Source organism: Notolepis coatsorum (assembly GCF_963971535.1).
Source record: "Notolepis coatsorum genome assembly, chromosome: 10".
Taxonomy (NCBI): domain Eukaryota; kingdom Metazoa; phylum Chordata; class Actinopteri; order Aulopiformes; family Paralepididae; genus Notolepis; species Notolepis coatsorum.
This window is the reverse complement of record NC_140174.1, coordinates 20,394,788-20,417,267: the sequence shown is the minus strand read 5'-3', so window position 1 is coordinate 20,417,267 and position 22,480 is coordinate 20,394,788. Positions and strand designations below refer to the sequence as shown.

Genomic DNA, 22,480 nt, shown 5'->3' with positions numbered 1-22,480 from the left:
ACTAATAATAATACTAACAATGATAATGATAATAATAATAATGATAATAATAACAAGACCAGTGTGACACAGACCAGTGTATATAATAATAATACGACACGCTGCGACAGAAAACATGTAACTAACTCCATGTCTGCTGTCAATGTGAAGTCATGCGATGTCAACTCCTCCTCTCTCTGCCCCCCCTCCCTTTCCCCCTCCCCCACACACACCTCCCAGCTCTCCCAGCTCTCCCAGCTCTCCCAGCTCTCCCAGCTCTCCCAGCTCTCCCAGCTCTCCCAGCTCTCCCAGCTCTCCCAGCTCTCCCAGCTCTCCCAGCTCTCCCAGCGCCCTCAGAGGAAGGATACAGGAGTAAGGAGGGGGTGAAGGTGACAGGTGACAGGAAGAGAGGGCCTGGACTGGTTTCCATGGTGACAGACGCACCATCATGTATGAGAAGTTAACCATGTTGAACCTAGAAAGTGGCTCAAACTGGAGCGGAGCAAACAGCTGGTACCACGACCCCACAGACGTCCAATCACAGCACAGCACAGGTGAGGGGGAGGGGCCCGATGTGTTTGGTTCTGTTTGATTGGCCTTGTGACTAAATCCCTGCTACATGTGAAAGTGCTTTGGTGATTAAAGTGATTTTGATTCTGATGATGAATCAAATTCTCATTCTGTAACACAAATGATCACTAGTTAACTGTAAACATATTGGCATTTCAACCCCTAATAATAATAATAATGATAATAATAATGATAATTATAATAATAATAATAATAATAATAATAATAATAATAATAATAATAATAATAATAATAATAATAATAATAATAATAACAATAACAATGATAATGATAATAACAATGATAATGATAATAATAATGATAATGATAATAATAATGATAATAACAATACATACAGACTTTATTAGTTTTGTTTAGAGCAAAATGCAGAGTATTACCAGCAAATATACAGAGGTTGTTCGTTCCCTGTCCAGATGACAGCAGAAGGAAATAAAATTTTAAGCACCAATTTGCACGAACAACCTTAAAACAAAGGTGCACCTCAGTTATAGGTATCAAACTATGGAACTCTTTGCAGAATGATGAAAAGAGTTCCACTAATATATTTCACTTCAAAAGGTTGTGCAAAGAAAAGATACATAGACAGTATAGCACAGTTTAGTATAATATTGCAGTTTAGCGGGTCAGGATGACGTAGCATAGAGTTGCAGTGTAGGCCAGTATAGTAATATAGTATATAGCAGCGTAACATAGAATAATAATATATTAAAATATTGTATAATACTGTACCAATATGGTGTAGAATAAATAGTATGATTTAGTTATATTATAATAAAATAGAAATGAGATAGTATATAGAAGTATAATACAGAATAATACATTATATAAATGTATAGCTACGTGTGTGTGTGTGTGTGTGTGTGTGTGTGTGTGTGTGTGTGTGTGTGTGTGTGTGTGTGTGTGTGTGTGTGTGTGTGTGTGTGTGTGTGTGTGTGTGTGTGTGTGTGTGTGTGTGTGTGTGTGTGTGTGTGTGTGTGTGTGTAAATGAATGAACCTAAATATAGTTTGACTGATAGATACACAAAATGGGTTTATTTATGTTGATTTAATTTGGTTGTGTTGATGTTTCCATTTTTGCAAAATGGGTATATTCTGTTTGGTTTTACACAATAAGTCTATCTGTGTGTTGTGTGTGTGTAGGGGCAGGTTTATATAAGAATTTGTCTTCTTCCTGTTCCTTTCGGCCATGGGATTTGGTGAATTATATGAATATGTACTGTTGGACTGTGGTAATTCCATGTACGAATAAATAAATGATGATGATGATGATAATAACAATGGTAATGATGATAATATTAATAACAATGATAATGATAATGATAATGATAATAATAATAATAATAATAATAATAATAATAATAATAATAATAATAATAATAATAATAATAATAATAATAATAATAATAATAATAATAATATACAACATTTTAAATAAAAGTATTATTATTCAGAAGTGTCTCAGCACTTGCAGTTACTTTTCTATGACCTCCATGGTCTTCCTATTGGTTCTGTTGGTTCAATTGGTTCTGTTGGTTCCTATTCTTCTATTCAATAAATCCCTCCATCTCTCTCTCTCTCTCTCTCTCCCTCTCTTTCTCTCTGTCTCTCTCTCTCTCAATTCAATTCAATTCAAATAGCTTTATTGGCATGACATAACTTGTACATGTTGCCAAAGCAAATGATTAATATTAACATAAACATGAATTAGAAAACAGATATCAATGTCAAAGTACATAAAAATATCATCATAAAATATCATCAAAACATAAAACATCAAATATTACAGCATAAATGTGTGTCAGGTGACTGTCACTCACTGTCCCTCAGTTTATGGCAGGCAGCAACATAGACTGCTGCTATCTCACATCTTGTTGAGTCCTCCCCTAGTAGGACTGGTCGTTTTTCTGTATCTGAAATCTGAATCTGTATCTGAACAAATATATATATTTAAATGCGTTTATCTAATATATTTATATTTTTCACATTTGGTGAGGAAGTGTATTTCTGTTTCAGGCTCATTGAGGATGCAATGACAGCACAGCCTTTGCTCTGCAGGAAACCAGGTTTTCCTGTGCCTCCCCTTTTCAATAGCAAGGCTGTGCTCACTCAGTCTGTATTTTGGCAAGGTTCTTTTTGGTTTTGTCCCATAAAGATCCACTAGAGCTACAAGATTTACTCAACGCTGAATTACAAAAAGTAGACACCTGGTTTAAGTGCAATAAATTATCACTAAATCTCAGCAAAACAAACTTTATTGTTTTTCACTCAAATTGGATGCACACTGATCATATGTGCATTAAAATTAATGGAAAGGAGCTGTCAAGAGTGGTGTCCACAAAATTCCTGGGGGTCGTCATCGATGAGTCACTAAATTCCAAATGCCACATTACATATCTACAAACAAAACTGTCCAAATAGGTTGGCTTATTCTGTAAAATACATAATTGTCTTCCCTTACCTGCCCTTCTCACTCTATATAAAACTTTGTATGAACCCCTCATTAATTATTGTAATGTCATATGGTGCAACACTTACCCCAGCCATCTCAAGAAACTTGAAAGTTTACAAAAGAAAATACTACGAGTAGTGTCATGGTCCGGGTTTAACGCGCCCTCACGCCCTTTGTTCCATCGCTTTGGTCTCCTGAGGCTCGCTGAGTTTAATATACACCAAAATGCATCAATTATGTATCAAGTTGTCAACAACATGAATCACAGACTGTCTGAGCTTGTCCTAGTCTGCCGTCCACTGCACATTCACAACACAAGAAATAGGCATCTTATCTCTGGCAAGAGGAGAAAACTCAAATGTGCCAGCCTAAGCATAGCTTGCAGGGGCCTGCAGATCTGGAACGAGCTCGATGAGAGTCTGAAACTGTCAAAATCCTTCACAACCTTCAAAAAATCACTGAAAGAGGAACTGCTTAAATCATATCTCTAAATAGAATCCATATTTAGTTATATAAATTGTCTGTATTAACACTTTCGGGGCCATTTGGATCCGTCTAAAATCACTCGACAGCCAGCATTTCTAAACAGACTTGCATAGTCCGTGGGGCTGTTTGTAGAGCTAAATCTATACTTTATAGTATTGCTATCTGTCCATTCTCATTGTCAATTGAGACCATAAACCGTCCCTTCAAAATGGCTTAAAGAAATAATTTTTCCAATACATTCTCATTTTATAGCATCTTGAATATAAGCGTTATAAGGGATTTCGGCTAGTATATTTCCTGGAAGGCGAGATACAGGCCGCTAAGCTAGTAACGTTAAATCCAATAGCATTTCGGCTATACAGAAGCTAGAGTTAAAAATCAAACTGCATATGATCGATATGATGGTCCACCATGAATGCATGAAAGGGGGGGGGGCGGGGGACCTCGTTTCTTATTATTGATTACCAATAACTGCGTTTGCCTCAGTAGCCACATTCGCTGATCGGGTGGATGGCTATCATAACAAGGTCTGATCAGCATGTAATTTACGTGAAAAAGATCTTAACGTGGGCCGGTTGGATCCCCTAAATGATTTCCCAGTTATCGATTGCCATCTGGTAGATCGATATGTCCATTGGCTGATGATATATTCCTTTACTGCACACTGAAATCCGCGTCCCAAAACGTATTCCGTGTAACAGGCTATAGGCATCGCTTCATGTTAGCAGAAAACTACATTGGAGATCCAGAAAAAACAAGACAACTTCTGCCACAGGGAACACTGCATTATCGAGATAGCGCCCCTAAGAGGATCTGGCCGGTAATGCACTTTTTCGAATTCAAAGAGTAGGGTACTTCTGCAGTGCTGCTCGTGACATCGAGTAGGTTATTAAAATGGAATAAAAGCCAAAACAACCTTGCCACGGACATGTCCGTGGTTGGTCCTCAACCGTTGGATTCGAAACACGGACATCTCCGTGGTCGGGCGCCATTGTGTTAATGTATCTATGTTGTATGTCTGTTAGTAGGTAGGTGTGTAAGCCTACCCACGTTGCATGTTTTTGTTTGTTTATATTTTGTTTATATTTGTGATCAGGCTCCCTCCAAAAGCTTTAAATAGCTTCTTGGGAGACCTGGCACATGCACACAATTTCATCGTTGTTGTTTTCACATGAAGATATGTATATGCAATATATCGTGTGTGTGTGTGTGAATAAATTCATTCATTCATTTAGTTGTTGATCAGTCACCATGCTCAAATAATCTGCTATGGTGTACTGTAGATTTAGAGCCAGATAGCACTGCATTTTGCGCTGTGCTTTTGTTTGTGTTTTCCAATAGGTGATGTAGTTTTGTTTTAGCTGTGTAGTAATTTGATTTATTCTGATTGGTGATGTGTTCTGATCCTGAGGTGTTTGTGGACTCAGCCTCAGGACCAGCTGGGTAAGGGGGTTCCTGATGCTCCTCAGCTCTTGGCACTGCAGGGCTTGCTAATGGTACGAGAGGGGGTCACTTTGTTTTAGGTGTGTCCAAAAGTTAATTGCCCTTTTTTGTATTCTCTCTCTCTCTCTCTCTCTCTCTCTCTCTCTCTCTCTCTCTCTCTCTCTCTCTCTCTCTCTCTCTCTCTCTCTCCCCCTCCATCTGTCTCTCTCTCCCTTCCGCCCTCCCTCTCTCTCTCCCTCTCTCCATCCATCTGTCTCTCTCTCCCTCCCTCTCTCACCACCTCAGTATCTGAGGGGTGCCTCCTGGATGGTGGCCTGGGAGGCGAGGCTGGGGTAGGAGGTCGAGGAGGAGGAGGAGGAGGAGGAGGAGGAGGAGGAGGAGGTCGAGGAGGAAGTCGAGGAGGAGGAGGAGGTCAAGGAGGAAGTCGAGGAGGAGGAGGAGGAGGTCGAGGAGCAGGAGGAGGAGGAGGTCAAGGAGCAGGAGGAGGCGGACCCCTGGCCAGGGATGAGGGCGAGGAGTCTCAGCTGAGGCTGCAGCTGAAGAGGAAACTCCAGAGGAACCGAACCAGCTTCACCCAGGAGCAGATCGAGGCGCTGGAGAAAGGTCAGTATGAATGAATGAATGAATGAATGAATGAATGAATGAATGAATGAATGAATGAATGAATGAAAACTTTATTTAACAGATTGCAGAATGGGTACAATACAGTACGGCTCAATACACACAATTGTTAAGGGGATGCAGACCAGAGAAAGACGTTTGTCTTGTTTACATCAGGGTCCCCCATTTTCAGTTCATAGTGACATTTATGACATACACAACATACATGACATCATGACATTTATGGCATAGGGACATACATGACATACAGGTATATAGACTGCTCACAGGTACCCGGAAGAGAGTTCACATCACCCCTGTACTTGCCTCCCTCCACTGGCTCCCAGTGCGCTTTAGAATAGACTTCAAGGTCCTTTTATTGGTTTACAAAGCCCTAAATGGCAAGGCCCCTGCTTACCTAGCAGACCCCCTATACTAACGCCAGGGCCCTCAGATCGGCTGATAAGGGTCTCCTAACCACCCGTAGGTCTAACTTCAAGTCTAGGGTGGGACGCGCTTTTGCGGTCGCAGCCCCTGACCTCTGGAACAGCATCCCCATGTCCATTAAATCTGCCCTCTCCATCGAGTCTTTTAAATCAAAACTCAAAACCCACCTATATACATACGATGGGGAGGAGACTGTCTATTAGGAGGGGGTGGGGGGGGGTTTGGACATTTACGGTGGCCAGTTTCGAATTGCAGCCTCCCGTAGGTTTTGAAGGAGGTTAGGGATTCACATCTTTTTAAGGCTGTGGGTAGGGCGTTCCACATTGTTGTGACATAATTGTGAAACGTGCTTAGTCCCTTGTTTGATCCAAATCTGGGTTTAACATGATTTGTGGAGCTCCCTCGGGTGTTGTGGTCGTGGTATTCACTGTACCTGTGTGGTGTAGTGTATCTTGTAGACCAGGCCCATTGCAAGTTGCTGTACTCTGTCGTCTACTCTAAGCCATCCTAGGTTGTCAAAGTGGGCAGGGGTGAGGTGGGTTCTAGGAGTAAGGTCAAGTAGTAGTCTAACCAGTTTGTTTTGTGATGTTTGTAATCTTGTTTTTAGCACCTTTGAGGTGCTTTGGTACCATGAGGTGCAAGCATAGTCATAGTACCCTTGAATGAGTGCTCCTGCCAGAATCTTCAGGGTATTCTTGTTTACCAGAGAGGAGATCCGGTACAATAATCTAGTTCGTTGGTTGACTTTTTTTTATTACATTGGATGCCATTTTGTTACAGGAAAGATTTGCCTCTAGGATGGAACCCAGGTAGGTAATTTCATCTTTCCTTGTGACAATATTGTCACCCACTGTAACAGAGAAGCCGTCGGTCTTGCTGAGTATATACCTGAGGCTTCACCCAGGAGCAGAGGGAGAAAGATCTGTTTATACCTAGGCTTCACCCAGGAGCAGGTCGAGGCTCTGGAGAAAGGTCAAACTTCCTCTCCTCCCTGGAGCTGAATAATGTCGCATCTCGCCCTGGTTACTGGATCAGAGGCCCGGTAGAGGTGGTTTCACTGTAGTTCTGTTGCTAGGGGAAACGTCTGGACCCAAGTGTATTTAGAGAACACTGCAACAGGAGGTCAGCTTGGCTCCTTGTTACTGTTGTCACTTTGAAACCACACTGCTGCTCGGACACACACTAGAACACATTACATAATGACGAACAAACTAAAACAGTCAGGGTATTTATTATCTATTTATGTGACTGTTTTAAAAGTGGACAAAACAAATCCCTTGCCTTGTTTCTAAATCCCTTGTTTCTAAAGAAATGCAAGACAAGACCATCCGTCCATAACTAGCTACTAGGGTTAGGGTTAGCCCATCCATCCATAACTAGCTACTAGGGGTGTAACGGTACACAAAAACCACGGTACGGTACGTACCGTACCTGGGTTTTGAATTCACGGTTCGGTAACGGTTTTCGGTACAGTGGGCGAAAGTTTGGCTTTTTCATGTTCCACTCAGGGGTGATGTAGTGTGCAGTAATTAATTGTACTTGTAGGGCTGTCAACGAATATTCTATATTGAAATGAATAATCGACTTGTAAAAAAAAAAAAATTATAATAATAATTATATTAGATTGTGAAAAAAACAGCCCCCGGTGGGCGGTCGTTAGTGGTTAACATACCGTTGTATTCGTTCGTGTACCTTTACACTCCTATTTATCACAGAAAGACACCTTTAGTCTGCTTCTTTACCGAGAGAGCCGCCCCTGACTGGATGTGGCTGCTGCACCGCTGGGCCCTTGAGGTAAATACGGACGCAGTGTCCGCGGTGCAGCGGGGTGGAAGCGGCTGTGAGGTCACGATGTGTGTAGAGACTAAATTACTTTAATGAGGAGCGCTGACCTCGATGGAAACACAGACGCCAATTAGACGGGATGCCAATTAGAACGATGTTCGACGACACTTAATTCATCCACTGCCGTACCGTTATGGGTTAGTATGCAGCGTCTGAGGACACAGGGTCAGGACACGCATCGTATTTGAGCATGTAGATGATTATTCAATGTGTTTATGTGCTCGTGTTTTGTGGCAATAGTCAAATTGCCAAAACGAGGTAACATTGTTAAGATAAGGTGTTCCTTTATTGATCCCCTTGGGGGAAATTCAGCGGTAAAAAAATAAATAAATAAAAAGAGTGTCTAGAAAAGCGCTATATAAATGTAATGTTCAATGGCGGCTGGGTGGCGTAGCGGTCTAAGCGCTCGTCACCAACGCGTGAGACACCCGTATCGAATCCGGCTGTCAGTGTTGCCTCCGGCTTGGTCCGGCCATCATACTGACTCAATTTGCAGAGTCAGCGGGAGGGGAGTCGATGGGTGGTAATCTGGTCGTTGTAAACAGCGACTCCTACAGGTCGGTCAGGGCGCCTGCACAGCAAAGACAGGAGATGTCGAGGGTAGTGTGAGCCTCCCACACGTTACACCTCGCCAATGAGAGTCCGCGCTGGCAGGTGAAAAGAAGTGGCTGGCTGACTCCGCATGTATCGGAGGGGACATGCGATAGATTCTTCAACCCTCCCTACGACCCACCAGTGGGGGGCACATGTGAGCAACGATCAAGACAGGGGAGGGGGGAATTGGCACGACTAAATTGGGATGGGAGAAAAACAGAAAAAGGAGAAAAAGTGGATAAAAAATTTATAAATGTAATGTTCATTCATTCATTCAGATATCAAGACGTGACATCAAAACTATACAAATATTAGATTAGAATAGATTAAAATAGAAAAGATTAGATTAGATTAGATTATAATAGATTAGATTATAATAGATTAGATTAAATTAGAATATAATAGATTATAATAGATTAGATTAGATTAGATTAGATTAGATTAAATTAGAATAGATTAGAATATAATATAAAAGATTAGATTAGATTAGAATAGAATAGAAAACATTAGATTAGATTAGAATAGAATAGATTAGAATATAATAGATTATAATAGAATAGATTACATTACATTAGATTCAACTGTATTGTCATTATACAGCACAAGTACAGTATACCGAAAGGAAGTTTGGCATCCAACCACGGTGCAAATGTAACAGTAAAGTACAATAGTAATATACATGTACAGGTGATTCAACTGTGTATAACATATATAAATGAGTACTGCTGAGTAATAGTGCTAATCAGATGTATGTACAGAGTTGTTGTATATGTACAGTGATACAGGTATAAAGACACTATGGTGGTACTCTCCTCCTCTCTCTCTCTCTCTCTCTCTCTCTCTCTCTCTCTCTCTCTCTCTCTCTCTCTCTCTCTCTCTCTCTCTCTATCTCTCTCTCGCTCTCTCTCTCTCTCCTGCTCTCTCTCTCTTTCTCGTACAATAGTAATATAACACAGGGTTATTGACATAAACAGTTCTCTGTGCACATAATGTCTTACTGTGTGCATTTGACACGAGTTTGTCTGTCCCACAGAGTTTGAAAGGACACATTACCCGGACGTCTTTGCAAGGGAGAAACTGGCGAACAAGATCGATCTACCAGAGGCGAGGATACAGGTGAGGAAACTCTTCACCTCCCGTCCACACCCCGGAGAAGTTCATATGTTCTACTCTATTCTCTCTAAATTTCTATTGGTTTAAGGATTGGGCAAAAATGGGGCTAGTTTATTTATATTTACTATTGCATACCCAAGTAATTTGTGATTTATTATACTTTATACTTATAGCACACGCATGAGTCTGGTCTCTGTTAAAAGGTAACATTCTGACGGTTCTTACACAATAAAGAAAAATCACGTTGAGTGCTATGAAATAGAGTAACAAAGGTTTGAACACAGTGAAGTAAAAGTTTTGTGTACTCACATTTCTGTTTAGTGGTTGCCAGATGCCTGTTTTTGAGGTAGGAGCTGGAAAACATAACGGTTCCATAGCCTGAAGTCTTATGTAGTACAGGTCCAAAGTTTATAAAAATCCCACGGAAAATGTGTGTTTCACAAAGGTTTTTGTAATGTGTGTACTGGTAGAAAATCAGTGTGATTATGGCCATCCACTTCCATTCATTTCGCCTCTAGAGTCAAAACAATGGACTTCTTCGCCTTCTTGTGTCGCCCCACTGTCAGAGCTTGTCTGGGATCGCTTTCGGAGCAGACACTCCTCGGCTACAACGGTGGTCAATCATTTTCGCCATCAGTGGTGACTGTGGTTAACGGATTGCCACAACTTCACATTTTGGGACTGTTTTGAGGCCTAGGCCTACTTGGAATCCACCTGCTGCGTTAGCTTAGCTACCATGACAGCTGATTTACCCTCTCTTCACCCTCCCACTCACACCCCGGTTAATTTCATATGTTCTACTCATATTTTTTATATTCAGAGTTAATTATATTGTCTACACTGTTTATCTTTCTCATATGCTTTATATTAAGAGTTAATTATATTGTTTACACTGTTTATCTTTCTCATATGCTTTATATTCAGAATTAATTATTGTCATAATCACGGCGAGAGCCTTCTTCACTCCTCCTCATCTTCCCCCACATTCACGACGGAAGCCTCACTCACCCCTTATCCTCTCACACCCATATATGGGCAGCATCCGTTCCCCGGATTCACACGCTGCCAAGCTCATCAATGAACACGGCTGTGACTCATCCCCTGATCAACAAGATGGTACTTCAGTCTGCAGATCCTGTCCTGACCTCGTCGGAGTGTTAAACTAGCTTCCTAGGTATGACGACGAAACCTAAGCCTTGCAAACCTGTTCTTGTTGATATTCCTTGTCCTAACCCTTGTTCTCTATGTGCCCAGGACCTCCCCTCCAGTACACCTCCTACCTGGACATCTCGTGCTGCACAAGGAGTGCTCCTGCTCTCGCCCACGACAGAGTCCTGTGTCTACTGCCCCGTGCTGCACAAGGAGTGCACCTGTCCTAATATATAACCCCAAGAACATTCTTGTACCTGTCTGTCGCACATTCCATTTGTCAAACTGTCTGCTTGGGGAAACAACATTAAAACACCCTAAAACGCATGGGCAGCTGATTGGTGCAGTGGGCAAGGCGTTCGCCTCTAACGCAGGAGACGCTGCGTTCGAGCCCAGCTCTCGGCGTTGCTACCGGCTGGCCGGTCATTCATACTAACACAATTGGCAAGTGTTAGAGGGTGGGAAAGCCGGTGGGTGGGGATTTGACGTTGTGGACATCGACTCCTACAGGTCGGTTTGGTGACACCGGTGCGACGGAAGCAGGAAGTGACCGGGGCAGCGTGAGCCTCCCACGCGTTACTCCTCACCACTGAGAGCTCGAGCTGCTGTGGTGAAAAGATGCGACAGGCTGCCTCCTTGTGTACTGGAGGGGACACATGATCCAAGGCTTCTGTCCTCACTACAACCAACCTGTGGGAGGCATAGTCTAGCAACGTTCAAGACAGGGGAGGCAGGAATTGAACAATACGAAATTGGGATGGGAGAAAAATAAAAAAATGGGGAGAAAAAGTGGATACAAAAAAAAAAAAAAAAAAAACGCTCCATTCTCTCTCCTCCTGTGTTCTGCTATTGGGCTCCGCCAAACCCCATCCTCACAGAACACTCCGACCACGATGACGACTCCAGCACCACAGGAGACCGGAGAATGGGGCAACAACATCCAGGACGCCGTCAATGGACACGCTGTTCTGGTAGACCAACACTCTCAACAATTGCTAGACGAAACCATTGCCCAACTCGGCGCTCTTTCGCTCTGCTCCGTGGAGCGAGACAGACAATGTGAGCATTTTGATGCATACATCACTGCCCAGCTAAACGCCCCACCTGTTGTTTCCCCGCACAGGGAGCCCCATGTCCCCGCACCAGAACGTTATGACGGAAACGTCTCTAAGTGTCAAGCCTTTATTTTCCAATGTTCATTAGTATTTGGGCAACAGCCACAGACCTTCCGTAGTGATAAATCTAAAGTCTCCTACCTGTCAGGTCTGCTCACGGGTCCCGCGCTAGAATGGGCAACCGCCCTCCACTTCAGTCGTTCCCCCCTCTGCGATTCGTACTCTGCATATATATCGGCGACATGCGAAAGGTCTTCGACCATCCTCCTGGGGGCTCGGATAGTACTGCCGGCTTGTTCACAATCCGCCAAGGTAATCGCAGCGTGAGCGAATATGCAATTGAATTCCGTATCCTAGCAGCAGGTTCCGAGTGGAATGACACGCCATTACGAGGGGCTTTTCGCCAAGGCCTCAGCGATGTCCTAAAGGATGAATTGGTGTCTAAGGAGAAGCCGTCTTCCCTTGACGAGCTAATTAATTTATCCAGAGAACTGGACACGGGTCTTCGCGAGCGCTGTCGTGAAAAAGCTTGTCCTCCATTGCACAGCTCATCTCGCTCTCCTCCCTCTGAGCGTGCCGTCCGCACCGAAGACAGCCCCTCTGAGCCTATGGAGCTTGACCGCTCTCGCCTCCCTCTCAGCGAACACCGTCACAGACTCAAGACGGGGGCATGTTTGTACTGCGGTCAACTCGGCCACTCCATCGTTGCATGCTCGATTCGCCCAAACGACGGGGCTCGACAGTGACGCTGGGCGTATGTACGAGCCTTAATTATGCTCCCAGCTCCGGTCCAAATATGCAATTCAGTGCCACGCTTTGTCACAATGGTCAATCGCTCCCTCTGTCCGCGCTGGTTGATTCAGGCGCCGACGAAAACTCTGGGGTAGTGTCCCGCTTCCGCATTGCCACTGCCATTGCCAATTCCCCCCCGACGCTCACGGTCTAAACGGGAGGTTGCTCTTGCGAATCAACCGCCACACCAAGCCTCTCCGCCTCCAACTCTCAGGGAACCATAACGAAGATATCCGTTTCCACGTCACTAAATCCCCCCATAATCCCATTGTTCTTGGCATGCCTTGGCTAAAGCTACACAACCCTGTAATAAACTGGCCAACAGGCTCAGTCACGAGCTGGAGTGCTCACTGCCACGCCTCTTGTCTACAGTCAGCTCGGCCGCCACTGGAGGTCGCTGGTTCTCCTGTTCCCAACGAACCTATTGACCTTTCAGCTGTTCCTCCAATTTATCATGATTTAGAGGCTGTTTTTGCCACCTCATCACCAGTACGACTGTGCTATTGACCTGCTCCCGGGGGCCCCGCTCCCCGCTAGTCGCCTGTTCAACCTCTCACGCCCAGAGAGGGAGTCCATGGAGAAATACGTCCACGAGTCCCTGGCCTCAGGCTTTATTAGCCCCTCCTCCTCTCCTGTCGGCGCGGGTTTCTTTTTTGTTTCCAAGAAGGACGGCTCCCTTCGCCCCTGTATTGATTACCGGGGTCTCAACAACATCACGATCAAGAACAAGTACCCCCTGCCATTGATTAACTCAGGAATGCCTATCACCTTGTCCGTGTCCGGGAGGGGGACGAATGGAAGACAGCCTTTAAGACCCCGCTCGGTCACTTCGAGTACAAGGTAATGCCCTTTGGGCTGACCAACGCCCCTGCTGTCTTCCAGGCCCTTGTCAATGACGTTCTCCGCGATGTCCTTAACCGCTCTGTTTTTGTTTATTTGGATGACATTCTGATTTTTCCCCGCTCTATCACTGACCCATATAATCAATATGGGTTTCAATCAAGGGAGTTTTCCTAACCCATGGAAGCCTGCAGTTGTGGTCCTTTTATTTAAAAGTGGTGACCCTCTCATGACATCCAATTACAGACCCATCAGTATTCTACCCATAGTGTCCAAGGTGTTTGAAAAACGCCTAACAGGTCACTGATCATCTCAATAACGGCTCCTTCCCACTGCACCCAATGCAATTTGGATTCAGGGCTAACCATTCAACAGAAACAGAAACATGCTTCTTTTTAGAGAGAGTCAAGGCTTCAATGGACAGGGGTGGGGTTGTGGGGGCTGTGTTCCTTGATCTAAGGAAAGCTTTTGACACTGTTAACCATACTATTCTACTCCAAAAGCTGGTCAATTTCAACTTCTCCATAGAGTTCCTCAACCTCTTCAAATCATACCTTTCATTCCGTTCCCAACTTGTCAAAATTGAAAATCATAAATCTACTGCCATCTGTATGTCAACTGGTGTCCCGCAGGGCTCTGTCTTGGGTCCAATCCTGTTCAGCATGTACATTAACGATTTGCCTTCTGTGTGTGGCCAATGTGATGTACTGATGTATGCTGATGATACAGTGATCTTTACACACGTTAAAACCACAGAAGAGGTTGCAACAAAATTGTCTAATGTCATGGTGAATGTCACATCCTGGCTTAAGAACAGCTGTTTACAATTGAATGTCTCTAAGACTGTCTGTATGTTCTTCTCCAAGGGCCACAGAGAAGTTGCAGAGCAGGATATCTTTATCTCCGGTCAGAAATTACAGGTAGTATCAGAATATAAGTATTTAGGATTACACATAGACCCAAACCTTAGCTTCAAAAATCACATAAAAAAAGTCTGCAATAAGGTAAAGTTCAGCCTATCAAACTTCAGGTACATAAGAAACTTCCTTTCAACCGAGGCAGCAAAGCTATATTTTCATTCAATGGTTCTTTCCCACATCACATACTGTTTGATAACCTGGTCCAATTCACATTCCACCATTCTGAAACCACTTCAATCACTTTACAAACAAGCAATAAAAATTCTAGACAAGAAACCATTCAGGTACCATCATTGTCACATTCTAAAAAAATATAATCTACTCAGTTGGGAAAACCTGACCCTATATCAAAACTTCTGTCTAGTTTTTAAAATAAAGTGTGGATTGGCTCCTCCTCCTTTGTCCGGTTTCATCAACCTCAAGTCTGCCTCAACCAGGAACACTAGAGGTGCGGCAAGGGGGGACTGTACAATCCCTTTAAAAAAAGTGTATTTGGCCAGGCCGTCTTCTCATACAGAGCATCCCACCAATGGAACTCAATTCCTCAAACAATTAGAGTGTCCACATCATACCATTCATTCAAGTGCAGGGTTAGGGAATGGCTAATTGAAAACCAGAACTGTCAACACTGAGGTGTCTGTGTGTGTATGTGTGTGTGTGGATATGGTGCGTCTGTCTATGTCTGGGTCTCTTAATATGTCATGATGTGCTCTGTCCTTGTGTCCATGACTGTATTGTGACCTGTATCCCTACTATGTCTATGTGCTTTTGTTGTGTTTTTATTCTAATGTTATTTATCTTGATTTTATTCTGATTTGATTTTATTCTGTTTTTATTGCTAACCCTTTTTTTACACAGGATTTTAGCCTGTACCTTCTGGCAGGGCAGGGGGACTGCCAATGGAAATTAGCCTTTTGGCAAAAATTGGGTGCATTTACATTTGTAAAATGTTTTATTAATGTACACTGTCTCCCTTGAACAAATAAATTAAACCTAACCTAAACCTATGGAGGAGCACATCCAGCATGTCCGCCGGGTCCTCCAACGCCTACTGGAGAACAAGTTGTTCGTCAAGGCGGAGAAGTGTGAGTTCCACGTCTCCTCCATCGGGTTCCTCGGCTACATAATAGAGAGCGGCCGGATCTGGGCAGACCCCGAGAAGATCAAGGCAGTGTCCGACTGGCCCCGGCCCACCAACGTCAAGCAGCTCCAACGCTTCCTGGGGTTTGCTAACTTCTACCGGCGTTTCATCAGGGACTACAGCCGGGTCGCTGCACCCCTTACCCAACTCACTTCGCCCTCCGTGCCCTTCGTCTGGTCTGATAAAGTGGACTCCGCCTTCGCCGAGCTGCGCCGGCGCTTCACCTCCGCACCCATCCTCGTCCAGCCGGACACGTCCCGCCAGTTCGTGGTGGAGGTGGACGCCTCAAGTACGGGAGTGGGGGCGGTCCTCTCCCAACGCTCCGCTCTCGACCAGAGACTGCACCCCACGCCTTATTCTCTCGCCGCCTGACCCCAGCAGAGGTCAACTACGATATTGGAAACCTGGAGCTCCTGGCAGTCAAGCTGGCTCTGGAGGAGTGGAGACACTGGCTGGAGGGCTCAAAGATCCCCTTCCTGGTCTGGACGGACCATAAGAACCTCGCCTACGTCCAGACGGCCAAGCGCCTGAACTCCCGCCAGGCCCGCTGGGCGCTGTTCTTCACCCGGTTCAATTTCACCTTGACCTACAGGCCAGGCTCCAAGACGCCCTCTCCCGGCAGTTTGTCCCTGAAGGGGGGCCCGCACACCCTGACACCATCCTCTCCTCCTCCTGCTTGGTGGCCTCTGCCACCTGGGAGATCCAGTCCATCGTCCGGGAGGCTCAGCGCGTCCAGCCGGATCCAGGTAACGGTCCACCTAACCGTCTTTTTGTTCCCGACCTTGTCCGCTCCCAGGTGCTCCAGTGGATCCATGCCTCCCGGTTCGCCTGTCATCCTGGGATCTACCGTACCCTATCCCTGCTGAAGCGGCACTTCTGGTGGGTCTCCATGAGGGAGGACACCCGCGCCTTCATCCTTGCCTGCACCGCCTGTGCTCGTGGGAAGGCTTCCCACCGACCACCCGCCGGGCTCCTCCGTCCGCTCCCTGTTCCCAGTCGGCCCTGGTCACACATCGCCCTGGACTTCGTCCCCGGTCTGCCCCCTCACACGGTAACACAGTCATTCTCACCATTGTTGACCGTTTTTAGAAGGCTGTGCACTTTGTTGCTCTTCCCAAACTCCCGTCTGCTTCAGAGACCGCGGACCTGATGGTGCTCCACGTCTTCCGCCTCCATGGGATCCCGGTGGACATCGTCTCCCCCACTGTTCCCTGCATAGGAGGAGGAGATCTCTGTTCCCTCGGTGCAGGAGCACCTTCACCGCTGCAGACGTGTATGGGAGAACACCAGGGCCGCGCTGCTCTGCTCCGCTGACCAGAACCGCCGCTTCGCCGACCGCCACCGGACCCCGGCTCCCGACTATCAACCAGGTCAGATGGTTTGGCTCTCGTCCCGGGACCTGCCACTCAAGTCTGTTTCCCGTAGACTCACCCCCCGTTTTGTTGGTCCCTATAAAATACTATCCATCATTAACCCCTCAGTCGTCAGACTACAGCTTCCCTCCAGACTCCAGCTTCCCTGGACGTGCGTTGCTGCGGCCGCAACTTCCAATACCTGGTTTATTGGGAGGGCTACGGCCCGGAGGAGCGCAGCTGGATCTCCAGCGGGATGGTTCTGGACCCTGACCTCGTCCGGGACTTCCATCAGGCCAACCCTGACAAGCCTGGAGGGCCGCCAGGAGGCGCCCGTAGAGGGGGGGTCCTGTCATAATCATGGCGAGAGCCTTTTTCACTCCTCCTCATCCTCCCCCACATTCACGACGGAAGCCTTACTCACCCCTTATCCTCTCACACCCATATATGGGCAGCATCCGTTCCCCGGATTCACACGCTGCCAAGCTCATCAATCAACACGGCTGTGACTCATCCCCTGATCAACAAGATGGTACTTCAGTCTGCAGATCCTGTCCTGACCTCGTCGGAGTGTTAAACTAGCTTCCTAGGTACGACGACGAAACCTAAGCCTTGCAAACCTGTTCTTGTTGATATTCCTTGTCCTAACCCTTGTTCTCTATGTGCCCAGGACCTCCGCTCCAGTACACCTTCTACCTGGACATCTCGTGCTGCACAAGGAGTGCTCCTGCTCTCGCCCACGACACAGTCCTGTGTCTACTGCCCCGTGCTGCACAAGGAGTGCACCTGTCCTAACCCCAAGAACATTCTTGTACCTGTCTGTCGCACATTCCATTTGTCAAACTGTCTGCTTGGGGAAACAACATTAAAACACCCTAAAACGCTCCATTCTCTCTCCTCCTGTGTTCTGCTATTGGGCTCCGCCAAACCCCATCCTCACAATTATATTGTTTACAGTTTATTGTCTCTGGCCACTGACCCAGACACTGTAGTCCCATCTAGCGACTGACTCCTGCCAATGATTAACAGGTATGGTTCTCCAACCGAAGAGCCAAGTGGAGGAGGGAGGAGAAGCTCCGCAATCAAAGGAGGTCAGGGGGAGGGACTTCCTGTTCGCAGACCCAAGCTCCCCTGACCACGTCCTTCAACACGTCAATCTACCACCACCAGCATGCAAGCGGTGCAGGTAAAGTACTGTCTCAATATGTACCTGAAGTACTGTTTCAATATACATGTACTGCAGGGAAAGTACTGTCTCAATATGTACTGCAGGGAAAGTACTGTCTCAATATGTACTGCAGGGAAAGTACTGTCTCAATATCGCTGTCTCTCTGTCTCTCTCTCTCTCTGTCTCTCTGGCTGTCTCTCTGTCTCCCTGTATGTCTCTGTCTGTCTCTCTCTCTCTCTCTCTCTCTCTCTCTCTCTCTCTCTCTCTCTCTCTCTCCTTCTCTCTCTCTGTCTCCCTCTGTCTCCCTCTGTCTCTCTCTGTCTCTCTCTCTCTCTCTCTCTCTCTCTCTCTCTCTCTCTCTCTCTCTCTCTCTCTCTCTCTCTCTCTCTCTCTCTCTTTCTAATTTACGAATATCTTTAGTGAGAAAGTTGTATTTATTGTTTAGTTAAGATAATAGAACCTGCATTATCATATACTCCAGAATAAACTTTTCATTGGCCGTGTTTCCAGCGTCTACTCCTCATGGACCCGATGAAACGTTATGAATTTAAATTTTATTCTGGAGCATATGAGCGTGCAGCAGCGTTCTGCACTAGCTGCAGGCGTCGCAGGGAGAGCTGGTCTAGACCCACATACAGGGCATTACAAATAGTCCAGCCTAGATGATATAAAAGCATGGATGACCCTCTCCAGGTCATTGGGAGAGAGGTAGTGTGCTCACATGAGGGTTAAGATGCCAAATGTGCGCGTTCTGATGTGAGCCCGATTGTACGCCGCCTCTCGTTGGCAGATTACGCACAGCAATGTGGCATTTGTTATTATATTACTGGCTTTGCACACTACCTGTGTTGATTGAATAAGTTTGCTTCCTATTTCTAAAAACATGTTAGTTTTCGCTTGGTGGTACAATTGGAACGTGAGTGCAGTCAATAATAATAATAAACTTTGTTTATATAGCACCTTTCATACAAGGATTGCAGTGCAAAGTGCTTTATATAATGAACAATTTTAGTAGAAAAAGGGGGTAACCACTGCGCTCAGACAGGTGCGTAGTCCAACATTAATTAAGTTGCAAAAAAGGGAGGTAGGGACCGCACTCGGAATATCGTTGTTTTTATTTTCAAGTTGTTATAGCGCACAAAACGTTTTCAGCCATCCGGCCTTCATCATTTATATAATGAAGACATAATAAAACAAGCAGCAAGAGCAATGCATAACACAAATAAAAATGCCAGCATGATGCAAAATCAAAATCTTGTTTCTCAATCAATCAATCAATCAATCAATCAATCAATCAATAGCACCGACAACATTGGGAAAGCCAACAACGTTAAATAACAATGTTTAAATAATAAATAAGATTGCATGGGATCTCTGGGTGGCTGGCTCAATGTCATCCTTGATTTCATCCAGTAGATCAAGAATAGCTTGAGCTAAAGGGCGGCTAAGTGGCGCAGTGGGCAAGGCGCTCGCCACCAACGCAGGAGATGCTGTGTTCGAGCCCAGCTCTCGGCGTTGCTACCAGCTTGGCTGGTCGTTCATACTAATACAATTGGCAGTATTAGGGGGTGGGAAGCTGGTGGGTGGGGATCGGACGTTGTGAACAGCGACTCCTACAGGTCGGTTGGTGCGCCTGCGCAGTAGAATCAGGAAGCGACGAGGGCGGTGTGTCCCTCCCACGCAGACCCTTGCTGCTGAGAGATTGCGCTGTGCAGGTGAAAAGACACAACGGCTGCCTCCTCGAGTACCGGAGGGGACACGTGATGCAAGGCTTCATCCACATTGCAGCCGGCTTGTGGGAGGCATGGCCTAACAACGTTCGAGACAGGGGAGGGTAGAATTGGACAATACGAAATTGGGGACAGGAGAAAAATTGAAAAATGGGGAGAAAAAGTAGATAAAAAAAAATAATAATAGCTTGAGCTGGCAACCTGTGTCTCATTACGATGCCTGCGTCTGGCAACAATTACTGCTGCAATGATCACCTGTGACGCTGGCAATGATGCCCCTTTATAGATGCGCTTAGTTACCACCAGATCTCTGAAGACGTAAATAGTACAGCGGTTAAGCCTTTGAATCAAAGGAATTGTGCACTTTTTCATAAAAGCATGAAACTTCTACCATAGTAAGTTTATACCATGAGGTTTATTTTCAGATGTGGAGGGAAGTCAGATTTGACCTCTGAGGCCCGGGAGAGGTAAAATCCAAGATGGCCGCCCAAAATATTCAAAGATTCATAACTTTGGAACCGAACACAGTAGAAAAACACTTGAGGTGTCATTTCCCACCAACTTCAGGGTGCCCATTCTGTTGGTGATACCTTTGAGACCAATAGCATTCAAGAAAATAGATTTGTTAATATGATATGTACCCTAAAACATGATTTGATTAATTTATTTGTAGTCTTTGTATTATTCAGCTATTAGTTAATATTTTCTAGATGGTGCAGCTGTAGTTCAAATGCTGAATCCAAAGACATCAAGAACATTCAAGGAGTATGGTTAAACAGTGTTTGCACCATACATCTCTGCTCAACTAGAGGTAAGCGCCCGTGTTGACCTTGTCTGGGATGTATACCTGTCTGCCAGCCTGAAATCCTCCACAAGACAGAAGAGGGGAAAAGGCACAAGGAAAAGAGTGGCTCCCCTCACTGTGATGCCCAAGAACTGGAAAGACTTCCTTCGGTGTGATGAAAACAAAACAGAGTTGTTTTCCTTCCTGACACAAGAAGCCGTACATCTGCCTCTAGCACAGGGCAAGGAACTGTACACAACAGATGGAACTGGAGTCCTCTGCTTTCCTGCTGACTCATGTGTGGCCTGCCTTGCCCCATGTACGCAGGAGGAGGCTGACACTCGGCTTCTTCTGCATGTGGCAGATGCTGTGCAGAAGGGTTGTAGGAAAGTGACCATACGCACCATCAGATGTGGTGGTTTTGATGTCTTCTTTTAGCAGAATATTTTTATTTGATTTGATTTTTATTTGTCTCGAACATAGAAACATAAAACAAGTTTAAAAAACAAAAAGGTAAATAGTCAAAGACTATTTCCATACAATAAGTGTTCGAGAAGGAACAGGGGGAAGTAAAACAACTTATCAAGCCCTGCCCCTTCCTTACAATATTTGACATTATAATTTAATAAAAATAAAAATAATATAACAAATAATTAAAAATAAAATAAAAGTACAGTTTTTTATATATCCAAATGAGAAAAAATAATAGGCAGTCACATTACTGCTCAAGCTCCTCTCTCTTATATGTGTCCATAAGTGCTTGTTTATAGCTACCTTTAAATGTATTGATATTTGTGCTTAATTTTATACTTGCATTCCAGACCATTCCAGAGTGATACCCCACAAACTGCAATGCACATACTTTTAAGAGTTGTACATACCGTAGGTTGCTTTAAAGCTAATGTCCCTCTAAAATTATAAACACACTCTCTAGCCATGACATTTTTTTTTAATGTTGCTTGGTAATTTTTTTTTATTGCCAGAAACATAATTTGTGCAGATTTGAATTTGATGAAGTCCATGCATTTTAATAGCTCCTGATGAACTGTGGGTTTCCTTTTTTTTTGGTCCACTTTTTCTCCCATTTTCTATATTTTCTCCCATCCCAATTTCGTATCATCCAATTCAACCCTCCCCTGTCACGAACGCTGTTTCTTGCCTCCCACAAGCCGGATGCAAGTCATACATAGCACAAGTCCCCTCCGGTACTTGAGGTAACAGCAGTCGCATCTTTTCACCTGCGCAGCTCGATCTCTCAGTGGCGAGGAGTAACGCATGGGAGGCTCACGCTGCCCCCGACACTTCCTGATTCTACTGCGCAGGCGCACCAACCGACCTGTAGGAGTCGCTGTCCACAACGCCCGATCCCCACCCATCAGTTTCCCACCCCCTAATACGGCCAATGTGTATTAGTATGGACGGCCAGCTAAACTGAAAGCAATGTGGAGCGCTGGGCTCGAACAGGCAAGCCCAGCGTCTCCGTCATTCGTGGCAATCGCCTTGCCCACTACGCCACGTAGCCGCCCGAACTGTGGGTTTCCTTTGGTGTTGGGTCGAGTTTCCGGTTCATTGCCATTCATCAAATGGTTGCCACAATGACTCCAGTCAAGTGTCTGACTCTCCCTGTCTTTCATGCTTTCACTGGGTGCGACACTGTGGTAAAACCAAAGAGCTGATCGTGGATTTTAGGAGAATACAGCAGGGGACACACACGCCGCTGTGGATAAACGGGGCTACAGTGGACAGGGTGAGCAGTTTCAAGTACCTGGGAGTCCACATCACAGAGGACCTGACATGGTCTACACACATAGATTCTGTGGTGAAAAAGGCTAAACAGCGCCGCTATCACCTAAGACAGCTAAGGAAGTTCAGAGTATCGGGGAAGATACTCCACTCCTTCTATTCCGGGGCTGTAGAGAGCATTCTGACTGGAAACATCATT

The 22,480-nt window shown here is 45.3% G+C and overlaps 1 protein-coding gene across 1 annotated transcript in view; it reads left to right on the top strand.

Moving 5' to 3' along the window:
* Positions 1-427: 427 nt before the first annotated feature.
* LOC311235483 (paired box protein Pax-6-like) overlaps positions 428-22,480 on the top strand; it is a gene marked incomplete at both ends in the record, with an annotated part of 35,810 nt that continues 13,757 nt past the window's right edge. The window contains 5 exons of the mRNA XM_084322946.1: positions 428-533; positions 5,234-5,257; positions 5,381-5,551; positions 9,468-9,550; positions 17,886-18,042. Of these exons, the coding sequence (XP_084179072.1) occupies positions 428-533; positions 5,234-5,257; positions 5,381-5,551; positions 9,468-9,550; positions 17,886-18,042 (541 nt within the window). The remainder of the gene's footprint in view (positions 534-5,233; positions 5,258-5,380; positions 5,552-9,467; positions 9,551-17,885; positions 18,043-22,480) is intronic.